Source organism: Grus americana, chromosome 16 (assembly GCF_028858705.1).
Source record: "Grus americana isolate bGruAme1 chromosome 16, bGruAme1.mat, whole genome shotgun sequence".
In the NCBI taxonomy this organism is placed as follows: domain Eukaryota; kingdom Metazoa; phylum Chordata; class Aves; order Gruiformes; family Gruidae; genus Grus; species Grus americana.
In genome coordinates, this window is record NC_072867.1 from 14,151,866 (window position 1) to 14,172,582 (window position 20,717).

Here is a 20,717-nt window from a genome sequence, read left to right on the forward strand (position 1 = left end):
AGGGGGTTAAGCTGGAAACACTGGATGTAGCCCAAGATCCAGGTGAGCTAGAGAAGTGCGTGACAAGCAAGTGACTTTACTGCGTTATGTGTACAAGTAGTACAAGAGGAAAAGTGAGCTGTGCTTTTTATTGGAAATACTAGTCTCAAGTCAAATTTGAAAAAAAAAAACCAAAACCAGAAAACCCACTTAAGGTAGAATGTGGAGCTTATGTTCTGTTTCTTAGTGTTTGGTAGCAATCAGCTTCAACTCTTCTTGAAATTGGTGGAAAGATTCCTGCCAACTTCAATGGGAGCTTTTCCTAGACCGTGATATCAAATGTCTTTTTTCTTCAGTTTGATTTAAAAGCGGAGGTTTTGTCTCCGAGACAGGCACTGGGGAGAGAGCAGTGGGGAGCATGACTTCCGTTCTTTTCAGAGAATGAGAAGGTGCTTCATGTCTGTCTTTTTATTTTTCCTCTGAAACATGTAAGAAGGCCACAGGAGAAGCAAGTTCTGTATGTTGAACCCCCTTAGGGGAACAAGCTGAGATATCTGTATAAAACAGCAGTGGAGAGGCATTTCTTAGAAATCTTTCACTGAAATGTAGAACAGAATGACTTAAAGTGGTTCCTGGGGAGAGAAGTGATTCTTAAAAGCAAAAGGTTCATTTCAGAGACATTTGTTGTGTACAGTGTGGTTTTGTTATTGCTGGACACACTAGTCAGCCTGGTCTCGTAAGAAAACGTTTTCCAACAGCGTAAAAAGGAGATGTCACAATTATTCCTCAAGGGTTTTAGAGAGCCTTAAGCATGCATTTGAAGTTAATGACTCATTTAACTCCAAGCTCATGAGTGAAGATCCCCATTATACTCCAAACCAGTTGGTATAAAGTTACTCTTAAGAGCAACCAAATAATTTTCTTAGATTTCAGCATCCTCCAAACTAAAGTTTTTTTCCAAAAGGGCGTTTTCACCTGAGGGATGAAGCAACTGTCCCACGCAGCTGCTCTAGGAACTCTTTCTGTGGAAGTAGTGCCTCAAAGCCACGTGAGCAGGGATGTTCAGGCTCAAGCTGTAGTGCTGCAGTCGCTTTTCGAAGATGTTTCCATGGAGGTTTTTGCTTTGCAGTGGAAGGTCCTTTTGTTTCCTTTCATGAGAGAACAGTCCCTCTTCCTTAGAAGTCTTAATAAAAATTTCCACCAGATTTGATGTAAGCAGCATCACACCCAAGTAGCAAAGGATCCTTCCATTAAACCAGGACAGGCTGTATTCATATTTACTATGTTTACTGGATGGGAGAATTAAAATTGTGCAGTATATAATCCAGCATCTCTGTTGGTTCTCTGTGCCACTAGGCAGGTGAGACATGTAATAAATCATTGTGTGTGTGCCCACGTTGCACTGTAATTCCTCTTATACTTAAAGTTCTCCAGGCTGGTGTGTAAAGCTGTAAAAACTGAGGCGAGTGGCCTACTGCTTTGCTTTTTAATTTTTAATTTTTATTTTTTAAATTTGAGGGTGGCAGGAGAGGAGAAACAAGTCTCTTAAGTGTTGCTTTCTGCTAGCTTCTGAAATATTATCTACAGAGACAGTTTCAGTACTTTAAGTAGCACTTAAATTCTTCCATAAATAAGTTAATTTTACATTACAGCAAAGGGCTTAATGTACCCTTGACTTGCTTGAAGCCTAGCAGATCTGAACTGAATTGTTTTTCTCTATTAAATTTTAGACTATCAATATCCATATTTTCATGGGAAACCTCTGACGCAGTGCTGTCAACGCGTTCAGGTTGGGAGCCCTTGCTGTGTTTGCTGCCAAGCGGTTAGATCTCAGCTCTTCCGTATGCACAAGGGGTTTTTTTGCATCATTGCTGAGTTGTTGTCTCTTTTGCTATCCTAATTAAAACATACTAATTTTTGTATCTGAGCTCAGAACCAGTGATCATCCTTCCTACTGCGACCAGTTTTTATTCTGGTGCGTAAAACAGGCAAAATATTTCAGAACAGTGAAATTCTTTGTACCTCTTTTCTAGACAATAGTTTTGTAATGTAACTTTTTCCTAAAACCTGTACACACATTTAAAAGTCTGTCCTGTTTCCAAGGGTGAGAGATCTCTAGATAAACTTGGCCTTGAGAACTGCCCAGAGGACTGGGAGAGCTGCAGCTTGATTTGGGGAAACTACAGGCTCCTATCATAACATAAGCAGAAAGCAACTAGAGATGAGCGCTGAAATGAGCTTCATGAAGCACAAACCACTTATGGAGGGGACGACTGTGGGCATCTGCAGGGACTTCTGTCTTCCTGCAGGAATGCTGAACTGAGGACTCTGTCCTGGATGTCTTCTCTGACTCTGCACATCACACCAAAGGCATGTGCAATATTTCTGTCTCTGCGAGGACTTTGAAGCCTGTCAGGCACAGTGGATGAGACCGTCCTGTGTTATACATTAGATAGACCTTATTGAAGGGTCTCTTAATTGTTCGTCTTCTAAGTGTCCTACGTATTTGTGTCTCAACAGTTATCCTTTCCTGTAACACTTCCTTTTGTGTTTAGGGAACCTACCTTTCTGTATGCCTCATCCCAGAAACAATGCACACTTTAACGTTAAGTCTCTATCTCATAAAAGCTTGTATTCCAAGACCTGAATGTGTTTGTGATAAAGATCAGTATATTATTAGCCAAAGGTCAGTCCATTTATCACCTTAATACCATTCATTACTGTGGTTCCATATGCCATGAGATTCCGAGAGACCGTTACCCTTCTGACCCTTACATAAGATGAGAGAATTCCTCTTGTTATTAAATCTCATTTTTATATTGGTGTGCATAGCTTGCTTTCTCTGCTGTAAATAACTCCGGTCCTTATTTTCTCCATGCAGTTTTCTCTGATACTTGTGACCTTCCTCCAAAGATAGTGTACTTTAAAAATATTCTTCTGGACCTAGTGACTACCTTTTGAGGAGACTTATTTTAAGATGCTGCGTCACCTTTGTAAGCTAATAATGTTAATACTTTGTTATTTGTCACTTCAAGGGTCCATGGCTGGGGAAGGACTCTGGCCCGTTTGAGGCAATCTGTTAAAGATGACCTATCTGCTCATCACTGTCGGCTGAACTCGGGCAGGATCCTGGGAATCGAGGGCTCTTATCTCTTAATACGAGCTTCTCTTCTACAGTCCCTCAGGGCTTTGCATTTATTGATGTCTCTCAAAAATCAGAGCGTGTTTCCAAGCACCTGCAGTGTGCTGTACTCACCTGTTGTGGCTGCTGCTGGAGTACCCTGAGTCGATTTCCTCCTTTCCGAAGACTGGTGGTTTGTCCGTCATCTCGGTCTCCAGACCCTTGCTCTGTCCTGTTTTCTCCTTCGTTTGTGTGTAGCTCTGAGGTAGCACCTTTGAGAACAGACTTCCAAAACATGCTTGGTGGTAGTAATTCTTGAGGCCGTGTCCTGATATCTGGGTGCAAAAGTCATGTCTCTTAAACTGTTAGCTACACTTGGTAATTGCCAGCAGGCTCAGCAGATGGTGAAAGATTGATTGAGTGGGGGAAAACAAACTAACCCTTCATCCCTGGACACTGAAGAACAGCATGGCAGATTATTTTTGTTTCATTTGCAGATGCCTTGGCCATCTGGACAGATAGACATACATGCTTTAATTTTAAAAGCAGGTGACACTGCTGACAGCTCCAGAGACCCTGGAAGATTCACAAGTCTAAAAACAAAATCCTGGTTTGAAGCTTTTCCATCAATTTCTATGCCATGCCATGGCGTTAAAAACCTGTGACTTCTATGTTCTGTCTTCTTCCTCTGGTTTTCGTAACCCTTTCTTTGGGACCATGAGGGCTTGCATCCTTTTGAAAGAGGAGAGTAAGACACTCACAGTTGCTTAGCTTTGAGAACAAGAGAGGCACAGATACGTTCAGAGCTACCAAACTGGCGGTCTAATTTGCACAGGTGACAGTGTCACCCATACAGGTTAGCATTTTGGGAAAACATACAGAAATAACAAGCATCTTTTCTGCATATTTTTTTTTCTTGTTTTATAGTCATTATCCTGGAACAGTTTTTAAACTGGCTGTATCTTTCTCTAACGAAACTGAGTGAAGCTGAGATAAGGTTATAACACAGAAATTATTTCCAATTTCAGTTTTGTACTAGTTTTAATGCAGGATGCAGCGCTGGCAATCCCACTGAGCTTGTGGCTGTCAAAAATCCTTTTTTCCTTCTTTATTTTTTATTCTTACAAAAGAAGATTTCTGACATGTGCACAAAATCTTGACTGTTGACCCAGGTTAGGTTCTCACTTTTTCAAATACCTGAAGGCATTTGAATTAAGTATTAAGGAATGAATTATGTATTAGGAAAACTGTGGGGATTTCTTTAAGCCAGTCCTCCAGTATTTTAGCGTACAGCCTATTGTTAGTGAATAGTTGTGTTGGGTTCCTAAAATCTAAGGGATGTGGTCAGAGGATCAGAATTGGTCCAAAACACTCAGAGTTGAAATTTTGTCTCCAACTCGCAATATAATAATGGGCAACTTGCTTTACCTCTCTTTAAACTAGGGACAGTAATTCTCACAGTGTCTGTGGAATAGTTAATACAGTGAAAAATCCATTTAAAGACAAGGAAGGAAATACTCAAGGTAAGATGAAATACTGAGCTGGAAGTGTAGTAGACATTTTGAAAGATGGAGTATGTGGGGTAAACAAGTTTGAGGTATCTCCATAATAAAGTGATTCCTAATTCATGTGCCTCTGGCACATCCAGCCCTGGCTCCATAGGAGTGTGACTGGGTGTCTTTGTAAGGCAGAGTGATTAATGAGTGGCCATGAGAACGGTTCTCTTAATGCTGTAAATTATTTATAGTCCTGCACAATTGATTGTCCCCAAAATATCCTGGTTTTGTACAAACAGCTTCATTAATATCTAGACCTGATTCTAAATAATGCAGTGCATACAACATTTCTACAAATTGATGCTGTGGATAGTTCCGCTCTGTCTTGCGAGAGTCTGCTCCTGACAACCTGTCCTGCTTTTAATTTTTAGAGGTTTTTTTAGGAATGTGTTTTTCATTACAAGAAAAGCAGCCAAGAATGATGGTGCTGCAGATGTGGCGCAGGTAACCTGCACCTGCTTGAGTGAGAGCGGTCCCTTCTTCAGGGCCTTCTGCATGTTCAGCTTCGCTCTGCTTCTGCTGGCTGAGAGTCTTGGAGGATTTGGGGCTGGAAACCCAGAGGGAGGAGGTTCTTGCAGCCTGGATGCGGTGCAAAGGGCTGTGACTCCCACCTCAGCTCTCGGGTGAGCGAAGGGGTGGCAGGAAAAGACCGAGGTTCTCCTGGACACTAACGTATCTCCTGTCAGAAAGCAGGTCTACATGTGCTTCTCTCTGACACGAAGACCCTTTACGAGTGACATCCTTTTCTTTCTCCTTGTGTGTTTAATATCTCCTTGGAGGCAGCATTCACAGTGATTGAAGCTTGGGACAAAAGGCCAGTAATTGCTGTGTTAGAGTCCCAATTCTTGCTTGGTAGACTTGAGGGAAGAACCCCATAATATCCCTGCTGCAGGCAGGGGGGTGATCAGATTGCAGCTCCTGGAAATTGCAGCTGTGCGGCACTAGGTTGGGAAGATAGATGCTAACTACTTTATGGTTAGTATCAAAATCTTCTACCTAATAAGCTAATATGGTTGGATATCCCCAGTGAAACCAGATTATTGTGAGGGGGAAGGGCAAAAGGTACTTGCCTGTCCTGATGGCTCAGAGCATGACCCCTGAGCTGCAGAGCGTGTAGGACAGCCCCACCCTCGCTGAGGCTGAGTCACTGCTGGGATTTCTGACCTGTCAGGAGGATCATAGAATCTTTAAGGTTGGAAAAGACCTCTAAGATCATCAAGCAGAGTCTTGGGCAGGGATGTGAAGGTGGTTCGTTGGGCTGTGAGTGGATCTGGAGGAGACTGTGCTAATGGCCAGCAAAGTCTTAGGTCTCTGTGAAGTGTCTCCATATTGATAGAGCTGTCCTCTTTGGCCATCCGACACAGCAGCCGGGAAAGCGGCAGTCTTTTCATGGCATTATGACTAGGTTTCTGCCAAGATGCGGATTCTTCTGATTCCCCTACAGACACACTTTAAAACTCTCTCTCTCGTTTTAGGACTCCTTTTGTTTGTTTTTGACTGGATGGTAGGAACACTTAAGACCAGGTTTTACGTTCAGCTGGAGAAGTGCTGGTGTTTGGGGGAAGGGGTATTGCCTAGATGGAACGAAGCACTGTGCGTTGCCCAGCCAGTGATCAAACCTAGAAGGAGGATATTTAAACCAGCTGCTCTTTTGCCTTTATTAATAAAGCCATTGATGAGGAACAGATTTCTTTCCACTCTCCCCAGGGTTTCAGGTCATTCCTACGCGTGCAATGAGGCTAGGAGTCAAAGTGCTATTGTAAAGCCTCATGTTCTGATCATTATCTTGTTGACTCAAACTAACTCTCCTTTGCTAAATAAGTATTGACACTGGCCCTTCATGTATTTTTTTTTTAACAGCACTAATTGGATTAAAATAATTGTCATGCGTGAAGGATGCATGTTGGAGTGCAAAGGGCACATGGAAACCTCAGCTGTGGGCACCATGGTTACTAGTGACATCACTTGGTTTGCTGTTAACAGTAATGATTTGTGTGCAGCGCTGAAGCCTGAGTGAAGATGGCCTAAACTAAACCCAGTGGATTGCTGATGCAGTCCCATTGCCATGGAAACAGATGTTGCAGCTTAAAGTTGCCTGCATTCATAATGTGATGCACATGGTATAAACAAAAACATGGTCCTGTGGTGTCCACAACTTCTGAAAGGGCATGAATAGCGTTACTGGAGAGAATGGGAATTCCCGTTGCAGTTGGACGTGGTTTCCTGTTAAAATAGTGCCAACTTAACCATGCACGGTGAGGCAGAGTAAGCCTTGCCTTTGAGTAACAAGAACAAAACTCACAAGTCCCTTACTGTTTTCCAGCAATTTTGTTGTTGAAGGACTGTAAGTCCAACTTGACGTGGATCGTTTCTGATTTGTACCTTACAAAGTGCAGGCTCAAAAGTACTATTGAAACCCCTCCCTGGAGCAACAGGGTTCCTGCTTCCTGCTTACCTTTAATATCGTCTTTCCAGTATAACCATTAAGACTGTGCTCAACTCCTGCAAAACAGGAGTACAGAAGCTTCCCTGTCTTCCCGTTTGAGGACTGTTTCGCTGTATTTAGGTGAAGGTTCCTACTCAAGCCCGATGAAGACAACAGTTAGGCTGTTGAAATGGGGCTTGAAAGATCTGGGTACCAGATGTATCCCGCCAGCAGCTCTGTGTCTTCAGGTTACTTTCTCCCTCTTCAAAATAGTGCTCTCTTGTTGATTCCATCATCTTTAATGTGAGAGGTCTCAGCTACTCTGACTGCGGCACAAAAGCCTTTGACAGCGAGAAGTTGTGTGTGCTGTTCTACTTCAGCACTCTACTGCATTAATAACAGTAAGGGTAATTTTTATTTTTAATTTAATTCATCTAACTTCCTGTTTGCTCTTAGAACATGTTATGCACCAATAAAATTATGTTGGTTTTGATCTGATCAGAAGTTTTCCTCCATGGCTTCTCTAACCGTGGAATAGTACCACCTCGTCTGCACCCTTCTTTCACACTGAAAAAAGCTTTTTGCTGAGCTATCGCCCTGATTATGGTGATATCATTTTAACTGAGTGTTTCAGGTCTTTGGCACACACATTTTGAAAAGAAAAAAAACCAACACAAAACAACAACAAACCAACAAAAAACAGTTTGGGAAGTATGATTCTACTTATAGGGTAAACCAACATTTTGTTTTCATAGTCAAAGATCTGAATTTTTATTACCTGCCGTAAATACTGACCGTGAATGGTGCCTGGTCTATCAGATATCTGTATCAGCAGGCAGAAGGTTGTTGGTGGTGAAAGCAGATTGCTCGTAATGAATTAGATGTCAGTTCAAATGCTTGGAAAGGAGTGGTTAACAGAACACAGAGCTGAGTCATAGCGCAGCAAGAGACAGCTGAAGATAGAACGGATACACCCATGTGCATGCACATCGCCGCTGTACATGTTATCCATGTACAAAAAATCCTGTGCTGGGAAAATGTGTTAAGAATAAACCATGCATTAGTTTCAGGACGTTTTGGTATTTTCCAGTATCTCTGTCGTTGTCTTTCTGGCTTTAGGTGCTGTTTAATTCTGGCTGGCAGCAGCTATGGCTGAAACTGTGCATCTGTTGTCATGCTGGTTTATTTGTGGTGGTTGAATGCTAGTATCGCCTCAATAAGCCCAGATACATGGCTGAGGCTTACAGGCTGCTTTACTTATCACCTCTCCCAGCATTTCTGTAAAAGGCCATCGTGTGCAACGCACCAGTCATAGTCTAACTGGTACCTTCTTAGTACACGCAGCTTCTGCTCTTGCACAGTGTCTGTGGGTAGGAGATGATGATGGCTGGTAGGCAGCTGCCTGGAGCACATCGAGGAAGGCGGTTGGTGATGGGAAGAAGGCAATGCTTTGGAAAATCAATTAGAAGAGTGAAATCTCTGTCAGCTTAAATAACGTCCAACTGGATATAGTTGGGAATACTTTTCCCTTAATGCGTGGAAGAGATTGAAAACAAGTAGTTTATTCCTCTCCCAGCCTAAATTTTATTACTCAACCCTTTACGTCTTAGGAACCTTTGTACTTCCTTTCTAAAACTGAACAGAAAAACTTTTAAAAATAGGTCTGATTAGCAAAACCAGGTCTTAAAAGCTCTCCAATGATGGCAGGAGTCATGCATCCTAGGTAGCTTCAGGCATTTTGTTGTCTGCTGGATTGCATGAGGCAGTTTAGGCTTTCTCTGGTTCCCAAAGGACAAGTCTGTTTCTGGGGACTTAATTGGCATTTGTGGTAGCCTTAGCATCCAAAATAATAAAAAAATAGTAATTGGCCATAGAGAATGTTTTCTCAGCCTCCCTTGCCACAACAGTATGAGCAAATATGTTAGCAGGATCCCCTGGGGATATTTGCTGTCATGTTCTTGTTCAGTGGTTACACAGATGCCTTTGTTTGCTGTCATTGTTAACTGAAACCATCAACCAGCTGTAAACTTCATGTATCCATATCTGTGTCTAAATGGGATAAAAACATCCCAAGTCTTCGGTGTTATTTTAATGAATTCTCTCGGAAGAATTTCCCTGGACTATCAAAAATATCCTGTTGCCAAATGCGAGCTGGGGCAAAAACGCAAAAAAAGTCTTCTCGTTATTGTTTCCAGACAATGATCTGTGTCTTCGTTATTCATGGACAATAGGTCTACCAAACAGTCTTTGTAATTCGAATAATCTCAAATCAAATCTCTGGGGTCATTGAAGCAGGCCGCTGGTGCTGTGTAAATACATTGCTGTAACACCCCAAGAAACTTCATCATGAAGCTAAAGCATGCCAACCTTTTGTAATCACTATCTAAGTTATTTAGATTGAGGGGTTGTACTGTAAACGATAATCAGTGGTAAACAAGGTAAGATTATAGCTATAACCTATTTTTAAAAGCCAGAACAATGCCCGGATCATCTGTTATCACCATGCAATGTACTCTGTCTTTACTGTTCTCTGCAGTACCATTGCAGTGCTCAAAAGTAGTAAGTTACAATAAAAAAAACCTAACAACAAACTCTGGGAGAAACTAAACCACCGAGCCGTTTGCAGTGCTGCTGTAGGCTTTGCAGAGATTCTCTGTGGATGCACCTGAGCCCGTGTGCAGCCCATGCTTTATTCTGGGGCTGAAACACAAGGAGAAGGACTCTGTTGGTTTAGGATATTACTCTTTGTGTTCTTCTGAGCAATACAGTGTTGGTTGGTGGGGTTGGTTTTTTGGGGTTGGTAGCAAAACACTACAAAGGCAAGTTTAATTTCCACAGCCTGACTTCTGTATATCTCCAGCTGATATGATAAGGCACATTTAGCTGTTTTATCCAGCATTATGCATTCTGGTTCTGAATGCTCAGTTCCTCCAGCTCTAGTGAGACACCTCAAGTTGTGAGGATTTCTGTTGCCATCAACCGTCATTCCTTTACTGAGCTGTACGCCATTAGAAAAACATACAGGTTGCATTTAGTCACCTGGTCCCACTCAGCTGTGCCAGGTCGAGTTTGCTGGACTAAGGCTTTGCATGAGGTGCTGCATGTTGTTAGCTGGTAGCGAGGCACATTTCTGACTGGGAAAGGGGATGGAAGATCTGAGAACTGATCAACTTGTCTTTGCTAGTGGAAGGCTTTGTTTACAGCCGTTTGTCTCCTGTTGTGAAGGGCAGATGATAAATGGGGTTAGGCTAGCCCAATGTTTAGATTACATTCATGGGAATTATTCCTCTATGATTGTTATGGTGAGGTCATGTGCTGTGTCCCATGCTATGCTGCTGTGCCAAAAGATTTATTTTAATAGAAGCCTTTAAGTAACTGGCATTCTTGCTAATCATGGTGCATCTGCTTCTCTGGGTTCCCTGTTATGAGTAATTTAATGCTATTACTTTAGCTAGAAGGGATCTGTGTCACCATCTGTCCTGGAAAGCTATTGATGGGGTTGTGCAGAACATGGAGTGTCATCACCAGAAGAGAGGGACTTCTAAAGGGATGACTGGATTTCCTGTTGTAATACAATATAAGACGGTTTACTGTGATTACGGCTTAGATAACTTGCATATAAATGCTGTTAGCTACTCTTTGATTTTGTTGGGGACCATTCCTCAGATATTTCTACAGAGGGAAGATAGTGTTGTCAGTTAGTAGCAAGTGATGATAACACAGATAATCTGCTAAATAAAGTCTCCGCTTCTCACAGGGGCATGGGTCTTACGAGGCTGAAATCTTCCAGACTGACCCTAAAATGCCTGCACATCTACCACTCCCAGCAGACAGATAGTCTTTGGAGAGGGCTTGCCAGACACTTTTCAAGCCAAATGCTTTCCTAATCAATGGTTATTTTTTAATTGTTGTTTACAGACCGCTTCCTTGTAACAAGCCCTCTCCATGCTGTAGCTGAGTCACAATAGATGTGAAGAGGCTATATGGTTGAAAAGCAAATTGCTCTTCACTTCCATAAGTGCTGTACTTTCACAGCACCACTTACGTGCAGAGTATCATCCTGGTCTCTCGAGTGCATGCGGCTGATGTTTTTATTTTTATTGTCTGAGAAACTTACCCTCTTTTTGTCTTTGTGACTGGTTAGTAATTGTTAATTAGTTCACCTTCTAACATGACTTGTTTGGTCATTTGTGACTTCAGTGCGTCTTGTTGCCTTCTCAGCAAGCTAACTGGTAGGTTTGAGAGCATGCAGGGCTGGGAAGTGGCTTTGTGTGGGCTTATGGTGTGGAGTTTTTCTTTGATCGTACTATCCTCCCCAGTGATAAGTTATGTTGTGTTTTGAGTATAAATTGGCCTGACTCATAAGTCAGAAGATAGTTTGGGATACAAACTTTGCAGCTCTGACTTTTTCGTCGTGCAAGGGTGCAGCTCTTATTTCACGTTCATCTAAGAAGATGTTCTTGCTGTCCCTCATCATATCTTATGTAGATAAGTGACAAGCAGGAGGGTTGTGTAGGGCCAAAATTTGCTTAAGGCTTGCAACTGGGTGAAAGAGGCTGTGGGCTGGAATTGGTCATCCGGAAAGGCTGAAGGAAGAAGCCCACACTGCCCTCAGAATAGGGTTTGCAGTCTCCTGCACGTGCATAGAAGTGAATAAAATAACCAGAAATCAGAAGTGGGATGCGAACCAACTTCCGCGAAGAGTCTCAGTTAATTTGGGTTTTCCCCTCCTTCCTTCCCTCGCCAAGTGTTGGGACCATAACACAGTGCCACCCATCACATCTCCAGCGATCAGACAGCTCTGAGAAGCTGTGTGTGTGCATTGCCAGGTCATGTGGAAAAGCTGCTTATGGAGGTATTCATGTAAAGCAAAAATTGGCCGATCTTGTAGGTTCACCAGGGTTCTAGCTGTAGGATGAGAACCAGGTAGCTCGTCTTCATGCAGAGAGATTTTTGTCAAAACTGGCTAAATGGGGGAAAGAAAAGTGGAGAACGTCAGTGTTAGCTGTATGTGTCTGGGCTATGACAACTGCTGGGCTTCAAACCAGAAAGGATTGAACAGACGTCCTCCTGAGCCTGGATCAGGCCCCACAGTTATGAAAGAATTGGAGGTTGTTTTTCTGAACTGCTTCAGATGAAAATCATTTCTGCTTGTGTTGAAATAAAAAAAGATAGATTCCTCAATTGAAACCTACGCAGAGACTGAGAGTGTTTCATCCCCAAAGACAGGTAATGCTGATGAGGGCATGGATCAGAACAGTGCTGTTTGGGGACTGAGGGCATAGGCAAGTGTCTGTCTCCTGTTCACCCCAGCTTGAGTCTTCCTCTCATGGAGAAGTCACACTTCAGGAGACCATCAGAGCCTGGTTTTGCTTCGAATGCTTGTCTTTAGTCTTCTCAAATGGATCAAGTTGGGGAGAAACCTCGTGCTTTGATTCATCTTCAATCCATCAGGAAACGCAACAGAAGAAAACGGCATGTTTTGGGAGCTGTAATAAGCCAGAGTGACATGGTACTGCAGGGTGAGGTTCCTTTGGTAAAAGGAAACACATATTGCAGGAGAGCTCCCTGGCTGCTGCTGATCTGTTTGATGGGAGCTGAAGTCAGAATCGGCAGCAAAAGATCTTGAATCTTCAAGCTTATGATCATGGAAGCAGCTGGTCCCTTGCATAGCCCTCTGAAGAGCTTCAAGAGGTGGAGAGCTATTAGATGAAGGCAAGACATAAGGCATATCTCAGATGGAGCTCTGAAAGGAAGAGTATGAAATTGCATTCTGAGAAATAAAAATAGATAAAAACACCCTCTAGGGTTTCTATCAACCATGGCTATTAAAACAAAATAAATCTTCAGTGTTTTGGTTTTCTAGTTCAATACAAGCATTTGTAAATCTGGGGACCCAGTTCTTCTGTGCAGGTCTGGCTTGGGACTGTCCTAGGAAGTGGTGAGTCCGCTTGGTGCTGTGGGTTTCTTTGGAAATTGAAAAGCTCCTAAATATGTTTTGGTCCCAAATGAGGACTTGCAGATTTGCCTTGGAATTGCTGGTAGCCGTGCAGTCCAGAAAGGAGTTTTAAATCCAGATTATGGACGATTCTACATGTGATAACTTGGCACGAAGAGAGCCTGTATTTCCTCTGCTTATGATTTCTATGTGCTTCTGCCATATAATAAAACTCTAGATCTCCATAATTTGTATCAACTGTTCAGAGCAGATGCTGTGCTATTATTCAGTCTGACACATTCGCTATGCCTGCTGGGTTACTGCCTTTTCTGAGACCTTTGAATTAACCGGATTTTTGGGTCATCAAGATTATTTAATGTTATTGTCATAAATATTTGTACAGGACTTGGTCAGTGCTTATATAAGAACCGAAAGACAGTAATTTGTTTTAAGAGGATGTGTGTTTTAATGAACTGCCAGCTGAATGTTAGATATAAACTGTGAAAAAGTGCTTTTCTTTTGCAGGACTATTGCAGTTTGTGGAGTGCGGGGAAAAAAAATTACTATTTAGATTGTCAGTTATTTAGAATTGTCGGTTACAGCTGTTTAAATTTAAAATTGCTTGAGAGTTCTTTAAAAAGAAGACTATTTACTTCTAAATAGCTGTGTTGGCTTATCATCCTGTCCTCAAAAGACGAGAAGCTGATCTCTTGCATCTTATTAATCATTTTCTGTTAAACCATGTTATCCTTTGAATTGTTTGAATGCCAAAAATGAGAGGTTGTTATTGTGTTATATTTCACAGTTGATTCTTGTATAAAATTCCATTTTTTTTCTTAATTTCCAAAGTACCGTCCTCTCAAATGCAAACAATAAACTCAAAATACTAACAATATGAATCTGTTGTTTGGAAATGATGAAGGTTATACATCATCCAATCTGCTGAAATGTGTTACAAATGAATAAATATTTGGTTTGCCTCTAGCTCTTCTTAGAAGCACTGAAATTAGTAATTTTTTTTATTATTGAAGGAATTTTTGCCAGGTTTCTCAATGAGGGACAATAATACAAATAAGCCAAAATATGGAGGCTGCCAGGGGGTGCTGTGTGCATTCTGGCAAACTTGGGTTGTTTCTTCTAAATATCTTAATTAGCAGAGCATATTCTCCAAGCTGTTCTTGGAGAGCTGCTGCCCTGCCAGACCACAAGCAACAAGCCCCCAAATCCTGTGGTTTTAGGTCATAAAATGGCTTTTAGTACTGTGATGTTGCGCTGAGCGTGTGTATGATACACCACCACAAGAATCTGCCAGATTGGACAAACTCCCCTTCGCCGTGTCATCCGCTGATCCAACAGCACAAAAAGCTTTTGCATGGTTCACATCTGGAGCCAAGGTTTCGTGTGCTCTCGGGAAGAGCCGTGTGTAACCTGTTCTAGGAGCAGGAACCGATGTGTCTTTAGGTCTCCATTCAAACTGTCTCTTAGTGTCCAAATCCAGGTTTTTACAGGATCCCTAATAAATCAGATCTCTGTTCCTGTGTTGGCCAGATGAGTCTCTAAATCTTTCTTTTATGATCTCTAGGTTTGGTAATTTTACTGCCAGGGTGCTGCTACAGTTCTGCTGTCTGCATGAAGTGCTGTTCAAAAGGAGTCCTAGAAACCATCCCCAGTGTTCACGTGCTTTGAGACCTTGGTATGTACCATGCACCGGAAGGATTAACTATGTGATATATTTTCCCTTTCAGAAAAAGAGCAGAGAGGAGACATGTGGGGAAGGCAGTGGAGTAGAGATCTTGGAGAACAGGCCATACATGGATGGACCGGGAGGCAACGGGCAGTATACTCACAAAGTGTACCACATTGGTATGCACATACCCAGCTGGTTTCGGTCAATATTGCCCAAGGCAGCTCTGCGAGTCGAAGAGGAGTCATGGAATGCCTACCCTTATACAAGGACAAGGTAAAATTTATCAAGATGTCCAGAGGTGTTTCCCTACTGGCTAACCGGGGAGGTCCCAGAGGTTCGTCCTGGCTAACCAGGGAGGTCCCGGTTGACATGACACCCGTCTCCAAGAAAAGCCGGAAGGAGAATCCGGAGAACTACAGGCTTGTCAGCCTGACCTCAACTGGTGGTGCTTAGGGACATGGTTCAGTGGGACTTGGCAGTGCTAGGTTAATGGTTGGTCCTGATGATCTTAAAGGTCTTTTCCAACCTAAACAATTCTATGATTCTACTTTAGAGAGAGAATTTGATGTCACTCTGTGTGGCAGTGGCACCTCTTCCATCTCCAGTAATATCCTTTAGAGAAACCAGGATCAAGTCCTAAAATTCTTACACAGTGCTTAATCTCAGGAGTGCGAGTGTTGCCTGAGCTGACTGCGTATGTACTTGAGAACTTGTGGCTGGTTGGTCTAAAATGCGAGCTGTTTTGTCCACCGAAGCGTGGGAAATCTTGAATGTTTTTTATTTAGTCTTGTATCCTGCACTGCATGTTCTACTTAACATTGCAGATATCTGCTAGCTCAGTGAAGTTATAAATGTACACAGTGGTAGGACAGTTGTCGTGCTGAACACTGTCAAGTAAGACAGGATTAATTTGTTCTAGAGGGGAAAGTGTGGGGAGAGAAAAATCTTACTAAATAAATCTGGTGCTTCTTTTCTGGGAACTATCTTACTGTCATTCAGCTAGAAAATAACAAACCTACATCCTATGGTTTTCACCCTGAGAAGGAAAGAGAGCCAGAGGCTCTGGGGAGTCCTCTGGGGACCTCCTTGTTTCAGCTGATTTTGTCTGCGAGGACTTCAGATACCCTGGAATAAATAGCCTTTATGCCAGTTACTCTGGTTTAGAGCATTTGCCCTTTTCCAGGTGTACATGTATGATATTGTTGTCATCTTTCATAACAAAAAGGCTTTAATGGATATTTTGACTTTTATCAAAAAATCTAGAAAAGTTTCATAGTTCTGTTTTTGCTGTTCCCTACAAGTAACATTAGTCTGGGGAAAGCTGCATACGGGCAGCTGCTCTTGGCTAAATATAATGGAGCTGTCTGACTTTCAAGTGATTAAAGTCCACTTCCAGTCTGTTTTTATCTATTCTCTTGAAATGCCCATGAGTCAATCAGTTGGCCAGGAAACCTGGCGCTGCACAGAACCAGTCCATATTTTATTCTGCCATAGATTTCAGGCAAGAGCTCTGCTTGTCTCATGGTAGAGGTGCGTTTCCAGGGTGTCCTTGTGTTAGTATCTGTGTCATAACATAACTTGTCAGTATAGAGGGCCCAAAAGTTATCTCCCTGCTGAAAACTGCTCCTTTAAAAACAGTCTGTCCTGATAATAGTATCCTGGAGGAGACATTGTCAAATTAAGTCACAGGTTTTTGTCAGTGTCTCTGCAAAGTGAGATGACTTGGTGGTCCCCTCAAGCTTTCTGCTTGCTTGGTGCCAGCTGGGAAGTTGTTTCCTGGTCAATGTGGGTCTCCAGTAACTGCGTGGGGCATGTTGGTATCTTCTCACCTGTTATCCATGTACCACTTCATGGGGAGCACACCCTTTTGCTGCGGGCTTGGGGTTTTACTAAACCAGAGCTGTTCCAGTGAAGCCACATGTCCAAGGCGAGCTCCTGTCTTAAGAAGTTATTAAAGAAAATCTCTTTAATCTGTACAGTTGGTATTTTAAGTACATCTGAAATAAAACACGACTGAAGGCTGGCTTGGATTTGAGGCTGATTTTGTACATCTTAGGAAAGCATTTTCTCCGCTTGCCAAGCGGAGTGGGATTTGCTCTAAGCTGCATTGTTCTCGCTTTCAGGTATACGTGTCCTTTTGTGGAGAAGTTCTCTATTGATATTGAGACCTACTACAAAACTGATCCAGGAGAGCATGTCAACGTGTTCAACCTTTCTCCTGCAGAAAAAAGACAAACCATTCTAGGTGAATAGCCTTTTTCTTTTATTTTTTCCTTTATTCTGCTTTTTTTTGTGCTTGGTATGTCCCATCTGCCTGTCCCTCCCCTGTCCCCCCCCGCTCCAAGCACACACCTGCACCCCTGTTGGTGTCAGGCTGCTGGGTAGGGTTACACCAAGTAAAGTGAGGACACCTGAGTTCTGTTCTAGGCTTGATGTAAATCACATGGAAATCATTTGAGTCCCCTGTCTGTAAATTGAAGCTGATGCTCTCCTGTCTTATTTGTGCAGCTCCTGAGGGGAGTAAGATATCTAATGATTTTTGGGGTAATAAGTAGAAATAACCATAGAAAAGGAAAATACTGCTCTGTATATGAAAATCATACCTACCTGCACTTCTGAAACATGAAGGTGTATTTCGTTTTTCCTTCCTCTACTTTTTGTCTTGCCCTCATGCAAGTTAACACTTCAACTTTGTAGGTGAAGATTGGGTTAATGAGCCTTATATATGTAAGGATTTAAGGAGAAAAGGCAAAAGGGAACATCTTATAAACAGGCAGAGAATGGCAAGCGTCATAGCAATTCCTGCTGTCCGTCGTAGCCTGTGCCCATGGCATTTGCTGGAGACCTAACTGCGTGGCAGGGGGTGCTGGTAATTACAGCCACGCAGGACTGAAGCATCCCTTGCTCTGAAGCTGTTGAGACTGGAGAAGTGTTGAGCTGGGGCTGACTTCTGGCAGTCCCAGGCTGCGCTGGCCACAGCGGGAGCTCTGGGGAAGGACATCTAGTGGCTGCTCTGCCTCCTTGAGGACATGGCAGCAACCCCCTGCAATTTTACTTCAGTGTTGCTTGATTTGAACTTCTTTGTTTTGAACTTCAGTTTGACTGTCCTCACTCCTAAACCTGTCTGGTCAGGTTTTCATACTGAACAAATAGGCTTCAGTCATGCTGCCTCACTGAGAAGTGTCAGAAGAGCTGTCATTTCTTGGGAAGTGCAATCCTGCCCTTCAATTCAAACTTCAGATGCTGCTGCTGAGGTCTGGGGTGGGGGTTGCAGGTCTTTAAAATATGTTCATTCATTCCTCTCCCACTGCAGTTCCCACTTCTCCATTGTGAAGTGTTAATTAGAACAATTTGGACTTACATTAAACTTTCCGCCTTCTATAGTACATCTGGTGTGACAATAGCATGTGAGGAGTTACCAGTAACCCCACTTGGTGGACTCCAAAAATAAGACGTTCAGTGGGTAATGTCTCTTCCATAGCACTGCTGAGAAAGGGCAGGTGTAGTTAACTGTCTCAGACGAGACAGCTGTAGCACCGTGAGTGATATTAGAAAAGCTGAAAAATGGAATGTGCAAAAGATCTTTTCAGAGCTGGAAAGTCGGAATGTGCAGATCTGCCAGAGTGCTGTGGATCTGCAGTCACTGTAGGCAAAAACGTCTATTTGGAGCAAAGCCTCTGTTTGCTGGAACTACGTGTACTAGTCCCTCTGGCAGAGCTGACAACTACTCAGAAGCAACACATAAACAATTTAAATATCAGTTGTTTAAGTGTAAGTAAAAAGAAACTAAATTGCTGTAATGCTTCTGGTACTTACTAAAACAGAAATAACTCCTGAAAAATGGTATTTTCTTCTTTTGTTCAGGACAAGGAAATGTCTAACTGTTTCTATTCTCTTTCTGTAGATCCTATTGATATTGTTAAAGATCCTATCCCTCCACATGAATACAAAGCTGAGGAGGATCCAAAGCTCTATAAATCAGTGAAGACTAAAAGAGGCCCCCTCTCAGAAGACTGGATTCAAGAGTACAAGAACAACCCTGGGAAATACCCCATCATGTGTGCATATAAACTGTGTAAAGTCGAGTTCAGATACTGGGGGATGCAGTCGAAAATCGAGCGATTTATCCACGATGTTGGTGAGCATTTATAGTCTTGCAAAGTTCTCTGTCAACTCCTTAATGTCATTTCTGAATTGAAACACAAAGGTGAGGTATGTGCAATGTATCGTATCCCAAGACATGTCTGTGAAGAAATTCTCGGATCCACTTACTCTTTTGCAGAGCCGTGGATCAGTTCAGGAAAAAATCATGTTATTCTGTCACTTATAATCATAGTATGTATGAATCCAAACAACGTGTAGCCACTGAAAGGGCTTCAAGTCCTGTGTAGGCAAGGTTTTGCATTCTCTCTTTTTAAATTCTCTCTCTGTTAAATTTTGCCAGGTTATTTTCAAAATCTGCCAGTTTTCTTTATTGTGAACAAAATCCTGCTCAAAGAAATAAGCTTCACTTCTGAGTCTTAAGTGGCTCCAGAAAACAACCTCCTGGAGTGTCCCTGGTTTCTCCCTGCCTTGTGGCAGCACTGGTGGGTCTCTGTGTGGCCAAACATTCTGTCCCCCAGGCTGCGGTGTTCAGGACTCCCCGCCTCTCTGTGCTATAACCCACCATGGGTCATCGACAGCTCTCAGTTGTGAGTAAATGTGCTGCTTTGATTGATGAATCATTCTTAGGTCAATGCTTTTAAGGAGGTATTGTTTGTGTCCCAGAAGTAACTAAGTGGAGACAGTCCAGGTGGTAGCTGTGTTGGCAGTAATTTGTTCTTTGCAGAAAATCTATAACCCAACTGATACGGTTTCTGAGCCTTGCCACAGGAGACAGGATCTATGGCCAGGTGGAAAACTTAAAGAATGTTTTCAAGAAGCATTCTCATCTCAAAAAAAAAAAAAAGTGCAGAGCTATAGCTGTCCTCAGGCAAAGAAAAGGCCAAAGAAAGGCTGTGTAAAGGATGCTACCTGCTTTCTGTACACAGTAAATCCTCCTACGTGACCTCTACAGCTGTCCTTTCGATACGCAAAGCTTCTCTGAAGTGCCTGATGCTAGCATAATTAAGTAATTTTATAGCTCTTTTCAGTCATATCGTGCTCCTGAGAGCTATTGTGGAAAACACTGATAGAGCAGTGGAGAATAGTGCGCACCACTCTGAGTAGTCACAGGTTGCCTTCTTAAAGCTCCTTTGGTTTTACTTTACCCCAGATGGAAGTTTTTACCTGTTACAGACTGTATTACAAGTGGCTCTCTGCAATGCACTCCCTCAGCGTTTTGGTGACATGGGTTAATTTAGTGTATACTGCAAAACATGGGGGCAGAATGACAACTCCATTGTATCTGCTAAATGGAAAAGAAGCATGTGACTCTTCCAGTTGTTCAGAGGTGTTTGGCATAGATTAAACTGTGGGCCTTTAGAAATGTTTCTTTTGTATTTCATGAAAGATTGCCTGCCATTTTCCTCTTGATTGAGGCTTTGCGGAGAGCCGAGCCAGCTCATTGTCTGCCTTTCAAAAGCCTTTCCACTCTGTTATAATGATGGCAAATACTGTTTTTCAAAGTGGTTGAGATGCATAAAATCAGAAAAGTCTTTAAGGTAAGACAAAGTTGAGCAAGTGAAAAGCGATAACTTGCGTATCTACAGAAGATGTGTAGCCTTCCCCTGCAACGGGATAGCCATGGGGAAGCCATTAGTGAGTGGGAAAAGTGCCAGAGCACGTGTACCAAAGATAGCAAGGTATGAGGATGTTTAAGTTGGAAAGATGTGGGCTACAACATGACTGAGCAGGCTTATACGCTGATCCCAGTTTGAGGGTTTTCAACTGGTGACCCAAAGCAGATGGAGACCTTTGAGTGTTGTGCAACCAGACAGTGGACCACACTGCTTAGGTGCCAGAGATGTTCTTGTGGCCCAGCTCATCCTTGGCATTTTTCTTCTGATTCCTCTCTTCCTAGCTTCTGCAAA

The 20,717-nt window shown here is 42.6% G+C and overlaps 1 protein-coding gene across 12 annotated transcripts in view; it reads left to right on the forward strand.

The window, feature by feature from the left end:
• Positions 1-20,717, forward strand: part of PITPNM2 (phosphatidylinositol transfer protein membrane associated 2) — a 141,212-nt gene that overhangs the window by 71,746 nt on the left and 48,749 nt on the right. For all 12 annotated transcript variants that reach the window (XM_054843887.1, XM_054843891.1, XM_054843892.1 and 9 more), the window contains 3 exons: positions 14,765-14,979; positions 16,830-16,951; positions 18,611-18,844. In XM_054843887.1, coding sequence (XP_054699862.1) covers positions 14,765-14,979; positions 16,830-16,951; positions 18,611-18,844 — 571 coding nt within the window. The remainder of the gene's footprint in view (positions 1-14,764; positions 14,980-16,829; positions 16,952-18,610; positions 18,845-20,717) is intronic.